Source organism: Zosterops lateralis (genome assembly GCF_965231275.1).
Source record: "Zosterops lateralis genome assembly, chromosome: 5".
NCBI classification, from domain to species: Eukaryota; Metazoa; Chordata; class Aves; order Passeriformes; family Zosteropidae; genus Zosterops; species Zosterops lateralis.
In genome coordinates this window covers 50,900,868-50,915,809 of record NC_139766.1, presented here as the reverse complement: position 1 = coordinate 50,915,809, position 14,942 = coordinate 50,900,868, and the positions used below count along the sequence as shown (strand labels likewise).

The window sequence follows — 14,942 nt, the reverse complement described above, 5'->3', positions numbered from 1 at the left end:
GACAGATCAGTAAGAAGAGAACTTCACTGCCTTTTTCCCCAGACAAGTAGAGGCAACATTTGGGACACAGACATAAAGCCAAAGCAAAATTTATTGCTGAGTGAAAGAAATAAGGCAGTAAAACCATAGGACAAAGATGAATTTCAGACAAGTTTGAAAATAGAGGAAAGCAGAAGAAAAAACCTACAGCTTTTCACCACTTAGACTCTTCTAAGAAACCCTGTGGGTTTTTTAAAGTACTGAGTTAGATAAACCCTGCAGTTAAAAGCCCAGCATGTTCTGGTTTGAATTTCCTGCAGTCTCCATGCAATAAAAACAGTAACAAAACTGGTTGTGTTGCCTAGCATTATAAAACATACTAATTTTCAGCATCAGTTGATAATAAAATTACATATCTTCAGTGTCAAGTTCTGCATACTGGGACAGTGGTTAACCCTGCTGAAGTCAACTACAAAATTCTGCTATGTCCTAAGGAAAGAGGTGGTCAATTGCAGGGCTACACAAAAGTAAATGGATAAACCCCAATGTGTTTAGCCTGAACTCTGCAGAAAGACTGATGAATTATTCTTTGCTTGTCACATCACACTGCCCTTTTACAGGCATGAAAGCTCCTGGGACGTGTTCCAGAGAGGAAATCCCTGGCAGCTGTTGGCTGCTGGTGAGAGGGACTACTGGTGTCACTTGGGAAGCCACTGTGGGGCTAAACTAGAACTTTTCTTGCATCACTCACCAGAGTTGTCCCTGGCCTATCCATTTCTACACAGCAAGTGAGTCCCTCTTACCCCGTTCTGTGGTCCTACTCTATTTAGCCATTACTTTAGGATTTACTCAGGTAAAACCATGAATACATAACCATAGGAAGATTTGGAAAATACCACAAAAGCTACTCAATTCAACATCTTCTTGCCCCTCAAATGTTGCCCACTGAAAAGGCTACGAGAACTGTAACAGCAATCAGTTCCCCATTGTGTCATCCTCTACAGATACTGAACGCTCGAGGGCAGAAAGGAATCGGGGCCACTGAAAGCAGACTTTCGTCTTCTTGTTAAAAACGCCTTCCACACAGAACTCCCCCGTGCCTTTCGGTTTCGGGTGTAAAACCCGTCATGTTGGTTCAGCAAAGCGTGCCGCACCTGGGCATCCCCTGCCGCCTCCTCCACTGAGCTTTTTCCTCGCACAGACCACCAAAAAAACCCAAAAAACCCTTATCCATCCAGCATAACGGCTGCTCCTTTGACTCCGTATCATTAAGTATGAACTTAAAAACGGTGAACGCCGTGTTTAAAGCACCCCACGTTCGCCGCGGATTGAGGAAGAGCGCACGGTGGCGGTGCTGCGGGGACCTGCGGGGATGTGCGGGGCGCACCCGGTCTCTCTCTCTCCCTCCATCCGCGGCAGCCGCCTCGGGAGCGGGCGGGCGGCCCCACCCCAGCGCAGCCAGCCCGTGTAACAAAGGAGGCCCAGGGGCGGCAGCCGGCGCTGGGAGCGGCCCCGCCCCGCCGCCTCCTCCCCAGCCGGGGGCGCTGCCGCCGCCCCGCCCGCCCCCGTCTCCCTGCGCGGCTCCCGCCCTTCCCCGGCAGCGCTGGAGGCTCGGCTCGGTGCGGTGCGGCCGGGCGGGCTGTGGGGCTGTCGGGCGGGCGGGGTGTCTCCCGGCCGTGCCCGGATGTGCTGCCCTGACTCATAGCCCGCCGCACGCAGGCTCCGCTCCGCGCACACGCCTCCCGCGCCTCCCTCCGCGCCGGCGGAGAGGCGGCGGCTGCAGGAGCGGCGGCAGCAGCAGGCGGAGGAGGCGGAGGAGGCCGCGGCGCCGCCATGGGTAAGTCACCCCAGCCCCGCGTGTGCCGTGCAGCCCCTGCCGCCGCCCCTCTGCCCCCGGAGGCCGCCGCACGGGCGGGAAGAGGCGGCCGGGGCAACTTTGCCGTGGGCCGCCTCCCTGGCGGCGTTGGGGAGGAGGCTCGGGGCTCTGCCGGCCCCCCCGGCTCCCCCGGCGCTGCCGCGGCCCCTGCGGCGCAAAGTTCCCGCGGCCGCCGCCCGCCCGCCGGCTCGCCCAGCCCGGGGAGCGCCCGCACGGCACCGGCGGGGCCGGGGCTGCCCCCGGGGATGGGAGAGATCAACGCCCCGGTGCCGAGGGGGATTCACAGGAAGGAGTTATGTAAGGCACCCCCAGGACGCTTTCCCAGTTGCCGTTTGCATAATGGAGATAAGTTGGGGTAGTACGTTGAGATTGTTTTATAATCTCTGCTCATTGTTTGAGGAAGATGAGGGTCCTGGTGTTGCTCCGTCTTTTGGTGCCTAGAAATGCAGCCATGTTACTTCTCCTTTTTTTGTGTTTAGGTTATAAATTAAGTAGTTTCACGCTGATTGACGCTTGTGTGGTGTGCCCAACGAATGCCACAGGAGATCAGGAAGCGTGGTATTCGGGTTTTGTTAACAGAGCTTCTGGTGAATTTCCTTTGCCTTCTCCACCTCATCCTCTTGCACAAAGCTACAGCCCTGCCGGTAGGAAACAGCCACCGTAAAACAGATTTTCCAGAGATCTGGCTGTAATGTAGATCCTGGGGATGGGTAGGAGTGCCCACGTTGAACTGCCAAAGACCCGGTCAGTCTGCCAGACGGGATGGTGGGATCAAGGGTGCAGGTCCAGAGGGCAGGCAGCTGTGCTTCACAGCCAGGATGAGGAGGTGGCACCTCCTGAATTCGGCTCGGGGATTTGACATCAGCACTTCTCTGGCCTTAGGTGTATCAATAGTTTTTTGCAGATCACATGCATCTTTCACTTTTAACTAGAAGTTTCCATGGAAGGAAGCTGTTGCCGTGCCTCGGTTTTTCTGGCTGTGAAATGAGGTTGAATACTTATTTGACTCATTTAAAACAGTGCAAAAACCTTTGGAGAATTGCTGCTGCCGGGGTCAGACATAAGGAATAACTTGTCAGATTTCATGAGTTAGGTTAAACTCTAACAATGTAGTGAAGATCTCTTTTTCATGAGGGTTGAAAAGGCAGAATACCAAAATTCAGTTTGCCTGTGCCTCCTGTCTCCACAAAGTAAGACTATTAATCTCTTCATTCTTGTCAAAGTCTAGCTATTTTGGCTTCCAAAAATAGTAACTTCAGGGCATCAGCTAAAACCTGCTCAGAAAGGCTGGTGCAGAATGGGCACATCACTCCTTTTTAGAGCAAACTACACTTCAGTTGCAGGCAAGTTTGTAAACAGCTTGAGAATCTGCTACAAAATCTCGCTGCAAAAGTAAGAGTAGTTATAATTATTTTCAGGAAGACTGAAATAACTTGCCTGTAGACTCTTTCAGCACCTGTCCATAATAGCCCAGAGAGATTGCTTGTGAAAATACCGAGGAAGGGTTTTTTTGGGTTCTTTCTATTCTTCACATATCAGGGTCTGATGCCACTGTCTCTAAAATCAAGGCAAACTGTTAGTAGCCTCTGCAGCAGCTCTTGTGAGTGGCAAAGATTGAAATCAGTTTCACCTTGGCTGACAACTGTAATGACTTCTCATGTTTAAGCTTATACAGTCAATGTAGTAGATTCCATCATTTAGGTTATAGCTTTCTTTTTGGTTACACGTAGCATAAAAGCTGAAAATCCTTAGAATTCAATCAAGGATGAATTTATTCTTCCCATGGCTTTTATATCTTCCCAGAAATCATGCTCAGCAAACAAGTGTTTCTGGCAGAGAGTGCAGTGATGTCTTACATTTAAACATATGGTCTTTTCAGAATTTATGAGGGTTGGCGTAGTATTAAATGGTTTGTTATAGATACAACATGGAAGCCCAAGCAGATATATGTTAAGTCAAATCAAAAGATTTCTGTAGTTAAAAATAACTTGAAAAATAACTTGTTATGAGTACATGTATCTATCTTATCTTTACTGTATAGAAATATGTCTTCTGCTACACTGTTTCATGTGTGTGTTCCTCTGAAGACATTACCATGGCAGTCGTTTCCTCCTGAAGGGCTGCTCTTTCCTCTCACTAACACTGGTTCTTTCCAAAATTGTAACTTCTGTTGCTTGCATTTATAGTTTTTAAAGTTGCGACTGAATAGAGTTTGAACACTGTTCAACTTCTGGCTTTGAGAGGTAGGTGGCCTTAAGTAGAGCTGGCAGTAGAGAACTTCCAATACTTCAGGTGACATGTGCGCCACCACTACTTTATTTCTGTTGTTGCAAAAACACTTACAAGGCTTTTAGTTTTCAGTTACTAAGGTAATGCTTCAGTTTTGCAGTGAACAGTCCCTGTCCTCAGTCAGTTCTTGTTTTTAACCTCAACACAACTGGCAAACTTGTGCAATCACACTGTGTCCAAAAAAATCTTTCAATTTTAGAGCAGTGACCTATGGTGGTTATTGTAAGCAGGCTGAAATTATTCCTCAGATGTAAATTAATGAAATAAAAATTAGGAACTCTGTTACAATTTAACCACTCAGCAGTAATCCATTGAACCCAAAAGCTTGAAAAACACCACATATGAGTGTTTATATGCAGAATACAAATACAGGACACAGTTGTTTTCATGGCACTTATCACTTTGTTTGAAGTGTCAGTTACAGTGTGTAATAGTGAAAGCTCATAAAAATATTCTTCCATTTTGAGAGTTCTGGTCTTGTTAGCAGGAAATGGAAGGCAGTCTCTGCTCAGACTTAGGTGTTTAGTTGGGCAACAAACTGCATAAGCAGCCTATTAGGCTGTCTTTACCTAGCATTAAAGGCTCAGTGATAAAATATGTAAGATTCCCAGTCTATAATGTAGATGGATTTGTTTTGGTACTGTCCATTTTATTGTCTGAACAAAGATTTTTATTACTGCTCTTCTCCCAGATATATTCAATTTTCTCTCCCACTTTCCCTGAAGAATGAGCATGTGCAACCACCTTGGTAGTTGTGAAACACTGAATTTAAACTGAACCCCAGAGCAGGCTGTAACAAACCGTTGCCTATCTTCAGGATGGTGGCTCATGAAATAGAGGAGGGAGGAGGATGTAAAGCATCAGGCATGACTGTGTCTGTTATTGCTTTTGGGAAGATAGAGTAGACCAACCTGCTTTTGATCAAAAAAATGTAATCAGTAGCTTCAGATGAAAATGAAAATTAATGGGAAAAAGTCTTCCATCTTGAGCTCTTTTACTAGTTTTCTTACATGAAATACAAATCTAACAAAAGTTGTGTCAATTGCACAAAAAAAAATGTAATTCTTTTAAAGTTTTTTGATGAGACTTCTAACACCACCAGCATATTATTTCTAGCCAGCAGAATACACCAGTTTAAGCCAGTATAAAGAGTTGTTAGCATTTTTTTTTTTTTTTAATGAGGCAGCTTATGGTAAAATTCTTCTCTTTAAAACATAAACAGAAAAGAAACTGCTTTAGACTGCATCTCTTGCTTCAGTAATGTTCCTTGAAGTGTGCTTTTAAAGCAGCCAGAAAGGTTAGGTTGCTTCTGACTGACCTCCCTCAGTGAATAACTGTTCCTGTGATAAGGCCGATGTTTGTGATCTTCTGTTACTATGTGAGACTGAAACCAACCAATTTTGTCTTTAGCTTTAGGTTAAAGGCTTCATTCACAAGTATGTTTCCTGAGAACAGAAGATTCAGAGTTAGTTTCAGAAGTTTGTGAGGAACGTCTGGCTCTGTGTAGCATCAAACTGAAAGAAGAAAGGGCAGAAGAGCAGCTGAAACCTGAAGGAGACAAAGGCAGTAATAATGGAAATGACAAAGCTACCAAGACAGCAATAGAAGGGAACAAAAATCCCTTAAGGGAAATGCATGAAGGGAGAGAAATACTAGAACTAAAGATGGATGAATTGAACAACAGAGGATAGAAATAGGAGGAAGAAGGGAGTTCTACTTTATGTCCGTCCCCAAAATATAAAGAAAATAGCTCGAATCATGTAAATAAAATCACATAATTACCACTTTCCCTTTTTTACTAGTACTGTATGCCACTGACAGTCCTTGAGAAGACTCATTATAGTTTTCCATCTTTTTCAAGTAAAGCTGAATAATTTCTGGAAGTTCTCAGAAGTTTAATTATATATAAATATGTAAAACAAAAAGAAGAGATTAGCATAAACAAGTATTTGTTCAAAATAAAGGAAAAATAATGTCATTACTATTTGACAGGAGGGAAGGCTATGGAGATTCTTCTGTGGCATCTGTCAAGGAGGTTGGTTGTTATCCCTTCTTAACTCTATCACAGGATGAAGTTCATGTTTTAGGATAACAAAGGGACATTAGACAGTGACCTAGTTACTTATGTAAGAGAAAACCCACTTTTCACTGCTGACTGGTCCACCTGGGTCTGTTCACATGCTGTGCTTGAGAAAATGAGCATGCCTGCTGTCTTGATACCAGTGAAGGCATTCAGTTTCAGATGCTTATTTGTTTCCAGATTAAAATAGATTAGGAACTACATCTAAGCTTCTGGAAATTAGGTGTCTTGAAATGTTAATATGTGCTCTCCAGCTAATGGAGAAGTTTTTCTAATGGCGGTTTGAATTTTAATTAGACAAGGAGCTTTTCCTACAAAGAGATTTTAAAAGTAGCAGCTTTCACTGCCAGAACAATTTCCCAGGGTCTCTTTTTGTTAAAAATATTGTGTAGAAAATTGTTTCTATTTACAGATTTTATTATAATGGCAACCAGATGAAATTTGTTTTGTTAGAGTAAAATGGTAGTTAAAAGCCATGTATTTCTGAATGTTGAAGTTCCTTTTAGTGCAAAAACATAGCTGATGTGTATTAGAATTTATGTGTGCTCCAGATATGCCTAATAGAATTTGTAAACCCTCTGGAAGAAGTGGCTGTATTTCAAGGAGCCTCAAAGCTGTGGACAGAGCCTTGCGACGTTTGTTCAGCCTGAGAACTGCAGGGCTCTGGCTTTGGGAGCTTTGAAGTTGTGCAGAAAGCCTGGTGATCTCATATGGTTCTTAAGCAACAGTTCAAGTAGATTACAAAGTTGGCAGGTGCCCAGAAGAATTTGTCAAATCTATAAACCAGATAACTGCTATTTCATTTTATCTCCAGGTAGAGGACAGAATTTAGTGCATGATGGCTTTGGGACTTGCAAATAATTACAGCATGCCTTAACTGTACAAGTGTAAGTGTGCACAGGCAAGGAATGTGTCTTAGAAATATCTCTGACCTGAAGCACTTTCAGATTCAGCTCCACAAATTATGATAAGAAATGTCAGAGGAAAAAAATGTGCGTCTGTCTGAAGTAGTTGAAATTAACAGTATGCATAAATTGACAGTATGGATGCCTGTATAAAGTTGTGTTAAACTTTGCAGTTTAAAATAAATGAACTGCTTTCATGATTTCTATTTCTAGGTCAGATAAATGAGTTTTTATTATAAAATAAAGTTTTTATTATAAAAATCACATTTACACATTTAAAAGTCGGGGAAATAAATTTTTTTCAAACTCACACTCTTGCAAAGGAAATTTTTTTAGTGATTCACTTCAACAGTAGGTCCCATTTCCTTCATATTTAACAGCTCATATAAACTTACTGCCTCCTAGTTGTGTATTATAGAAACATCTGAGGCATTTGTCAGTTCTGAGCTTTTATCGAAACACTGAGCTATTCATTGTGTTGCAATAACTATGGGAGGTACATGAAGGTTAATCAGAATTCATCAGTTGGTTCCATCCACTGATACTCACCAGCCTGACAGACACAATGATTTTGAAGACATACACAAAATTTATGTATAATTTAATTTTTTGTTGACCCTTCCTATTGGTTGACTCAGGTTTGACAAGTCTTTTCAGTATCTGATTAAATCCAGTGAATCAAGTACTTAAATTCACATGGTAAATAGCAGCCTTTCTTTCAGATTTCCTGTCTATGCTCTGCAAATGTATTTGGGAGTAAGGCTGGACAGAGAGATGGACACTGAGAAGACTGGGATTGAAGAAGGAAAGCAGCTGAGCATTATAGGATGGATGATGTGATGAGGATTGAACAAAACTCCTTGGAAATTTGTCAGGGCTGCCACTGAGCCTGTGGGGAGCAGACCTGTGCTTGGGAGACCTGGGGAGGTGGCAGCTCAGTGTTTCGTGGTAGTTTTGAGTTCTTATTTCCACAGTTAGCTGCCTGTACATTCATGGCCTTCATGGTGTACTAGCATGGGGCATCAAGGTACAAAACCTGCAGTTGAAACCCCTGTCCTTATTGCCTTCTTTACCTTTCAGTGATTGCCTTCACCTCTAGAATACATCAGTCCAGAAAGAACACCATATACAACTGAGGATTCACCTTTCTCTCATCCTGTCTTCTGTACATTGGAGGTCTACACTTCAACACTTAAACTGTTCTACCCCTTTTGTCCTTAATTATACCTAGGGAACTAAAATTGTACCATATGGATTAATTCTGTGAATGGAAGCTGAAAATGCTGTTAGCCTTGATCTTTTTACATAAATTTCAAAATCAGACAACATGAACATCTTCAAGCCTAATCTCTAGGGTGAGTGGAGTGTTTGGCTGGGGAGCTCTGCCTGTTGCTGAGGGTTTCTTGCTCTACAGAAGCTGGGAACTCCTCTTGGGAGGGTAGAAATGCTTCCTGTCTTTGATGTTGGATAGAACAATCCAGTGACTTTAATTAGACTATCTTAACTTTCCCAGCCTTAAATGCAATACATGCCACTGTTTACAGGACCAGTAGCATGCCTTCTCCTTGCTTTACCCTAGTTCATTCCCATATCCCTTTCCTGTGGAGAAATCCCATCATGTTCACTGTCAACAGCACCCAGTACCCTGCAGGCAAAGCGTGAGTTCAGTACTGCCAAATAGCTACTTTTGCTACATGAAGGCTTTTTAAATCAAAATGCTGTTTCATCTTGACAGCAGGAACAAAGCATGGGAAGAGAAAAGGGTTTTAAAACCAAAGCAAGATTATACACATCTTTCTTACCTAAATCTTCACTGTCCACAGAATGTTTAACTTACCCCTCCCGGGCCTGTGGAGGAACTGACTGAAGTCAGTCTTGTGAGTCTGCTGTATTGGTGATAGCATCTTCTGTATCTGACCACTTCCTTCAGCAGTCCTTCAGTGTGCACTCTGGGCATCACTGGATCGCTGGTCATGGTAGAGCTCTGTTGTTTAAATGCCTAAGACACCCTTCCTGAACTTCAGTGAGCAAGTTTAGCGGAAAAGCAGTGAGTGAATGCAACCATCAAGAAGAGTAACAGCAGCAGTGTAACAAGATATGAGGCATTTTCATACTTACTGTTCTCTCTTTTTTTCCTTCTCTCTCAAGCGACTGGGAGCCACAATTTTTCCTCCTTCCTCTCCCTTGCTAGTGTCAAACTGATTTTAGGATCAGGGTGTTGTTCTGTGGGAGGAAAAAAAGGACAATGAGAACAGAAAACCAGTCTGTGAACACATCTGTTGTAAAAATGTCTGGTACAATCAAATGAATTTAGAAATCTGCTAATACACTTTATACAAATACAGATTTGCTCTCATCCTGTAAAGGCTCTGTCAGACTTTCTTACCCATTTCTCTGCAAAGCTCAGGGAGAATATATAGACATACTGGCTCCTGCCAGATGGAATTACAGGAAAAGCAGGGAAGCATTGGTGATTGAGAGAAAGAGGAGGAACATGTATGTAAGGAGTTGCTGGCAGGAATCAAGCAAGTTTGCCAGGCAAGAGGGTTGGCTCTGTTTTTTTTAAGCTTTTGCAATGAAAATCCTATCACCCATTTACAGCGAGATAGTGCCTCAGTTGAACCAAAGATACTAATCAATACATTTATGTGCAGTAGTGCCCAAAATACAGTGCACACTTTCCAGGCAAAGCCCACATCTCTCTATCTGATGTTACAATGTTATTCAATTCTTTTCTAGTTTGCCATATATCCTTTTCACCATCTTTGTTAGGAAAAGAATCAAAACACTGGTGCTCAGTTTTGTAATTTCAAGAGCTTTAAAGTGTTGGGTTTTGGTTTTGTTCTTGGGGGTTTTTTTATGTTCTTTCTCTTTGGTTTAATATCAAGTTATTTATAACCAGCTTAAAATCATGCTTCAGTTCTGCCTAATGTACAATAGGTGACAATATATGAATGAATATATCTTATAGGAAAGAAATTGTACAGAATTGAGCCCTATTTGTGTAAATGCTATTTATACAGCATTCTTGTACCCCCACAAAACCCACACTGAATACCACTGAAGTCATTGGGCTTCTGCTTTTTTGACTTGGCTGTGCTACAGCTTAAACTCTCCTGTTTTGGTGAAAGCATGTAAAATGGCATGGGTCCCTCCACCCTTCCATGGCATAGTAATATTGGCTCCCCAGTTTATGCAGTTAGGGGAGGAATGCAGACATTGGACTAACTTTGACCATCAGAAGCACTTTCAACATGTCTTCTATTCCTAGATATGGTGCTGTACTAATACATAGCCTCTGAAGGAACTTGCTAAATGAAGAAAGAGCTGTATTTGATGATAGAGAAAATGATTTGGTAAACTTGATTTTTCTTTCAAATTGATGGAATTATGTAGTTTATATAATTTGTTATATCAAAGAAGAAACCAATTTAACATGGAGATCATCATGTTAGACCATCATCCTGTAAAAGGAACAGTAAGCACGGTGCCATAAGCTATTAATTTACATACACTGACCTTTGTTCTATCTTGTAGCAGCATAGAGAAAAAGGAAATACTGCATATTCAGAGTGAAATTCACTTTGTAGACATTAGGTGATGGCTTTTGCTGCTTTCTGATATTCTCAGAAAATGTTAGGACTTTCTCTTTGCAAGACTTTTACACGTTATGCTTCTAATCACACCTACATTATTCTGGATGCTTACTTCTTCAAAGGCAAGAATGGTGGAAACAATATTAGCAATTCAGTTGATTTCTTTGGAATGCAACTTCATCCCAGACATGATCTGAAGTGTTTGCTTCTCTTTATGAAGGTCATAACTTCTCCCCTTACAAGGTGACACAGTTCTTTTTTCTGCTGTTGAGAGCAAGGTAGATTTTGAGACTTCTCACACAGTCTCAAGAAACAGGTAGAGTTCTCTTATGAACATAAAATTTGAGTTCAGTGTATGCACCCAGCTCAAAACAGATGGCTGGAGAGAGAAATGCCCTAGATAATGCAGCACTTCAGTTAAGCAAGGGGTGGCCTGTTTCATGTTTTCTTTTTTTTTCTTAAAATTTATATTAAATAGGCTTTCTGATAAAAAGCAACAGCTGTGAACTACTGGATTGTTTTTAGCCTACTTTTAGCTCTTCCTCTTCTGAACAGTTTTCTTTGCTTCAGTGATCACAGCAGTGAGGTATGTCTTGGAAGTGAGCATACCTAGCAACTATTTAAACTGCTTTATTTCTAAAATCAGAAGTTGTTATCAACAAAACAGCATCTTTGGCTGTACATAAGTAAATTGCTGGATTTTTGAAAGCTGATCAATAGGCACATTTTAAAAATGACTTAGCTTTGGCAGGTTTTTTGAAACACAGGACTTTTCTGCTTTACCCTTTTTATTTTTAAAAAAATATATAGATGAGCCTATTATGTTTTTTTCATCACCAGAAATTTTTTACAATCCAAAATATGCTGAGGAGCCTGCTTCCAGATTGAGACTAGACTCTCTTTCAGCAGAGATGTAAATCTGAGATCAAGGAGTACATATCAGACTTGAAAACTCAGAAATTCTTGCAAGCCCCTGATTTTTTAATTTCTTTTAGTTACCTGACTTCTTGCAAAAGCAGTTTTGTAACAAAAAGGCCTCTTCTGAGTTTGATCACAATTTGGAATAAAAATATTTATGTTTGAACAATATTTGTTTTAACACTCACTTGTCAGCATCTCAAAGAGCAACTAGAATGGGGCTTTGGTGTCAACTGTGGTGTTGTGTTTATGTAACAGATTCTGTACCACTCGGGCTTTGATCATGTAGCATGTGTTGGACTTCGGTTACATTCTAACTTTCCGAGGCTCCATTCAAGTTTAGAAACCCAGTTGTGCTTGTTGAGGTGAGCATGCCATTCTGCACTGTATCCGAGGAACTATTTTGTTCCCAGAATTCAGCATATCATCTGAATCTTTTCATTCTAGATGTTTCTGCTGCTTCATCTAATGTAATATAAGGCCGTCAGACAAAAAAGTGTGGTTGCTTTGACATGAAAGATCTGCATTCTCAACACAGCTATCAAGAGGCATTGAGGCATTAATTGAATGAAAGTAAAACTTATATTCAGTGCTGAGACATGACTTCTTTAAATTGAATACAGAAAACTCTGTCAGATAAATGACAGGTTTACATTTGTGTTGTAGGCTTAAGTGATGCTGTACTGCAATGCCTTAAATGACCTGGTTGCAGAGCATTTAGAAAAGGTAATCTGTTGTAACCAGCTTTGCTGCTGAAAGCTCAGTGTAGTCAGATTATAGCCTCAGTTCCCCATTGCCCTGTATTATGCATGAAGAGACTGCAGATTTGATTTAAGATGGTATTTGGGCCCAAATTGTAGCTTTTATATTCTGCCTGAGCATATGTGACCATAGGATAATGGGTAAAGTGATGGATAATAAAATTATGCCCATAGTGCCTTCATATTTGAAATGACTTGTGGAAGTTTCACTTTTAAATAATCATCATGGTTTAGTAGAATTAATGACTTTAGGTCTACAGACAGGGTTTTTTTTGCGGTGACTCACATCTGTGGAAGCCAGAAAAAGTTGCAGATGTTTAGTACACTGGAGAATTTGTGGCACAGGAGAATTAGTTGTATTCTCAAATAACAAGTCAGTTCAGTGTATCATGTTGTCAGATAAAGGTGAGAAAATCTGACTTCTCATGTGTTAGAGAGAAAATGTAGACATGCCAGCAAAGGATGACAAACAGTTGCTGAAGAGATAAGAGAACTCAGCTCTGTCATAGAAAAAAAATCCTCTGAAGAGGTATCTATAAACATTAATTCATCTAAATAACCTTTTAATTACAAGAGTGAAGATATTTAATTGTGTAAAAAGTGAGGCAGGTAAATAAAACCAAGCTTAAATTTAGCCCCCTCCTATCTGTTTCTTTAAAAGAGAGGGAACAACAAGACAAGACAGTGAATTGTAAAAAGTTGTCTTCCTTTCTACTCTCATTCTTGTGCAGGATTTAAAGTTAACATATTGCAAAAGGTTGTGATTGACCCAGATGGGGAAATAGAACTTGAGTGAAAGCTAGATTTTTACCTTGAACTCTGAAATGTGAAAGCAAGTAACATAACAAATGAAAGGCAGGTCACGCAAAGGAAATATTCATTTGAAACATGAAAACATTTGCTCTTAAAATGTGTTTTTCTAGTGTGACATTGCATCATTAATAGGTATTTCAAAGTGCAAAATGTGTTACAGCTAGAGGTTAACTCAGCATTTTCAAAGGCCTGTGTTCAGACCAAAACTCCTTATTCACTTCAAAATACAAAGTTTCTAGGTATTATTTCATTATATATGCATCAGCTCCTAACAGTTAACAAGCTGTGAGCTTTGTAACTGCTTGCTTTAATAGGAATTTGGAGAGTTAATATACTTTTGCAGCTCTACTAGTAAACAGTTCACAAAATAGCCTCTGTGGTACTTATGTTCCATTTGTGTCATGTGTACTGTCATCTCACAAATTCTGAGGGGTTTTTTTTTAAATTCGAATTCACATTTTTAATGCATTCTTTTTCTATTCAAAGATATAAATAATTAATAATCGTTCCTCAATATTAAAATATTGTAACAGAAATCAAGCCTCATTCAAACTCCTTTTATTTTACCTTTACAACTGAAGACTGCAGTGAAAGGGAGCCCGTCTTCCCTGTTCTTCAAAGTTGTGCTTAGACCATTCTGGAGTAATATGAAGGACTTACCAAGTCAAGCTAATTTTACATTATAGTCTCCAAGTTGCTTTGCCTAGTAGTAAGACTTAGCTTGCATGGTATTTCACAATCACAGTCTATCTTCATATGTATAGGAGTTCAAGCAGTACCAAAACTGCATACACTGTTGAGTAAATATCGTAATAAAAAACTCATACTAAAAATTAACATACCGTTAGCAAGTGAAATGAAATAATTTTAGGTGTAAAAGGAGACCTTTTTACTTCTATTTGAGACCTTTTCTTCATGAGCCCCAAACTGCTACCTGCTTGTAGAGCAAAAGAGTACCTAACCTGTTTGGAAAGAAAAGGAAGAGATTTTTTAAATGACTGTTAGATAGCAGGAATAGTTAGATGAGGAATTTTCCCATCTGTGCTCTGCTAATTTTTAGAAGGATCAAGCAGTTACATTTGTGACACAGCAAGACTTAGGTATATCTGCATATCCTACTTGGAGACACTGTGGTAGAAACAGTGAAAGTGTTTTGAGATGAAATTTGAAATAGGTTCATGGAAGAAATGCAGAACCATAATTTGAAGGATTTTGAGACAGTTGAACCAGGTCAGCTATGACTTTGTGCAGCTATTGATTGAAGCCTCTATAGTTTCTCTAACATGCCTTCAGGTAGTTCCAGGCTTCCCCCTTAGCCTCCTCTTTGCCAGACTAAAGAGGCCCCCAAGCTCTTACACATCATGAGTTGTGGGAACATGACCATTTTGATATTTATGCCCAGTTTTTCAGTGTCCTTGATCTAGGACATACAGAATCAGACACAGAATTGTGGGAGACACAAATGCTTGCAGGCATCAAGCAGAGCTTCAATGTGCTGGTCATGCTCCTAATGTAACCAATGTACAGTTTGCTTTGTTTACTTTGGGAACATGCTGCTGCCTCATGTTTTACTTGGCATGCCCTGTAACCCCTGTGTCTTTACAGCAATGTGTTCCCAGCCTGCACTGGTGCTTGGGGTTATTCTGCCCTAGCTGCACAACTTGACACTTACGCCTGTTAAATTTCAGGAGACTTCTGTTGATCCAGTCCCCATGTTTCTGGACA

General features: G+C 41.0%; 1 protein-coding gene across 5 annotated transcripts in view; it reads left to right on the top strand.

The window, feature by feature from the left end:
* Positions 1-1,743: 1,743 nt before the first annotated feature.
* The window catches only part of RAP1GDS1 (Rap1 GTPase-GDP dissociation stimulator 1), an 89,476-nt gene continuing 76,277 nt past the window's right edge, over positions 1,744-14,942 (top strand). For all 5 annotated transcript variants that reach the window (XM_083861453.1, XM_083861451.1, XM_083861450.1 and 2 more), the window contains exon 1: positions 1,744-1,816. In XM_083861453.1, coding sequence (XP_083717579.1) covers positions 1,813-1,816 — 4 coding nt within the window. In that variant the 5' untranslated portion in view covers positions 1,744-1,812. The remainder of the gene's footprint in view (positions 1,817-14,942) is intronic.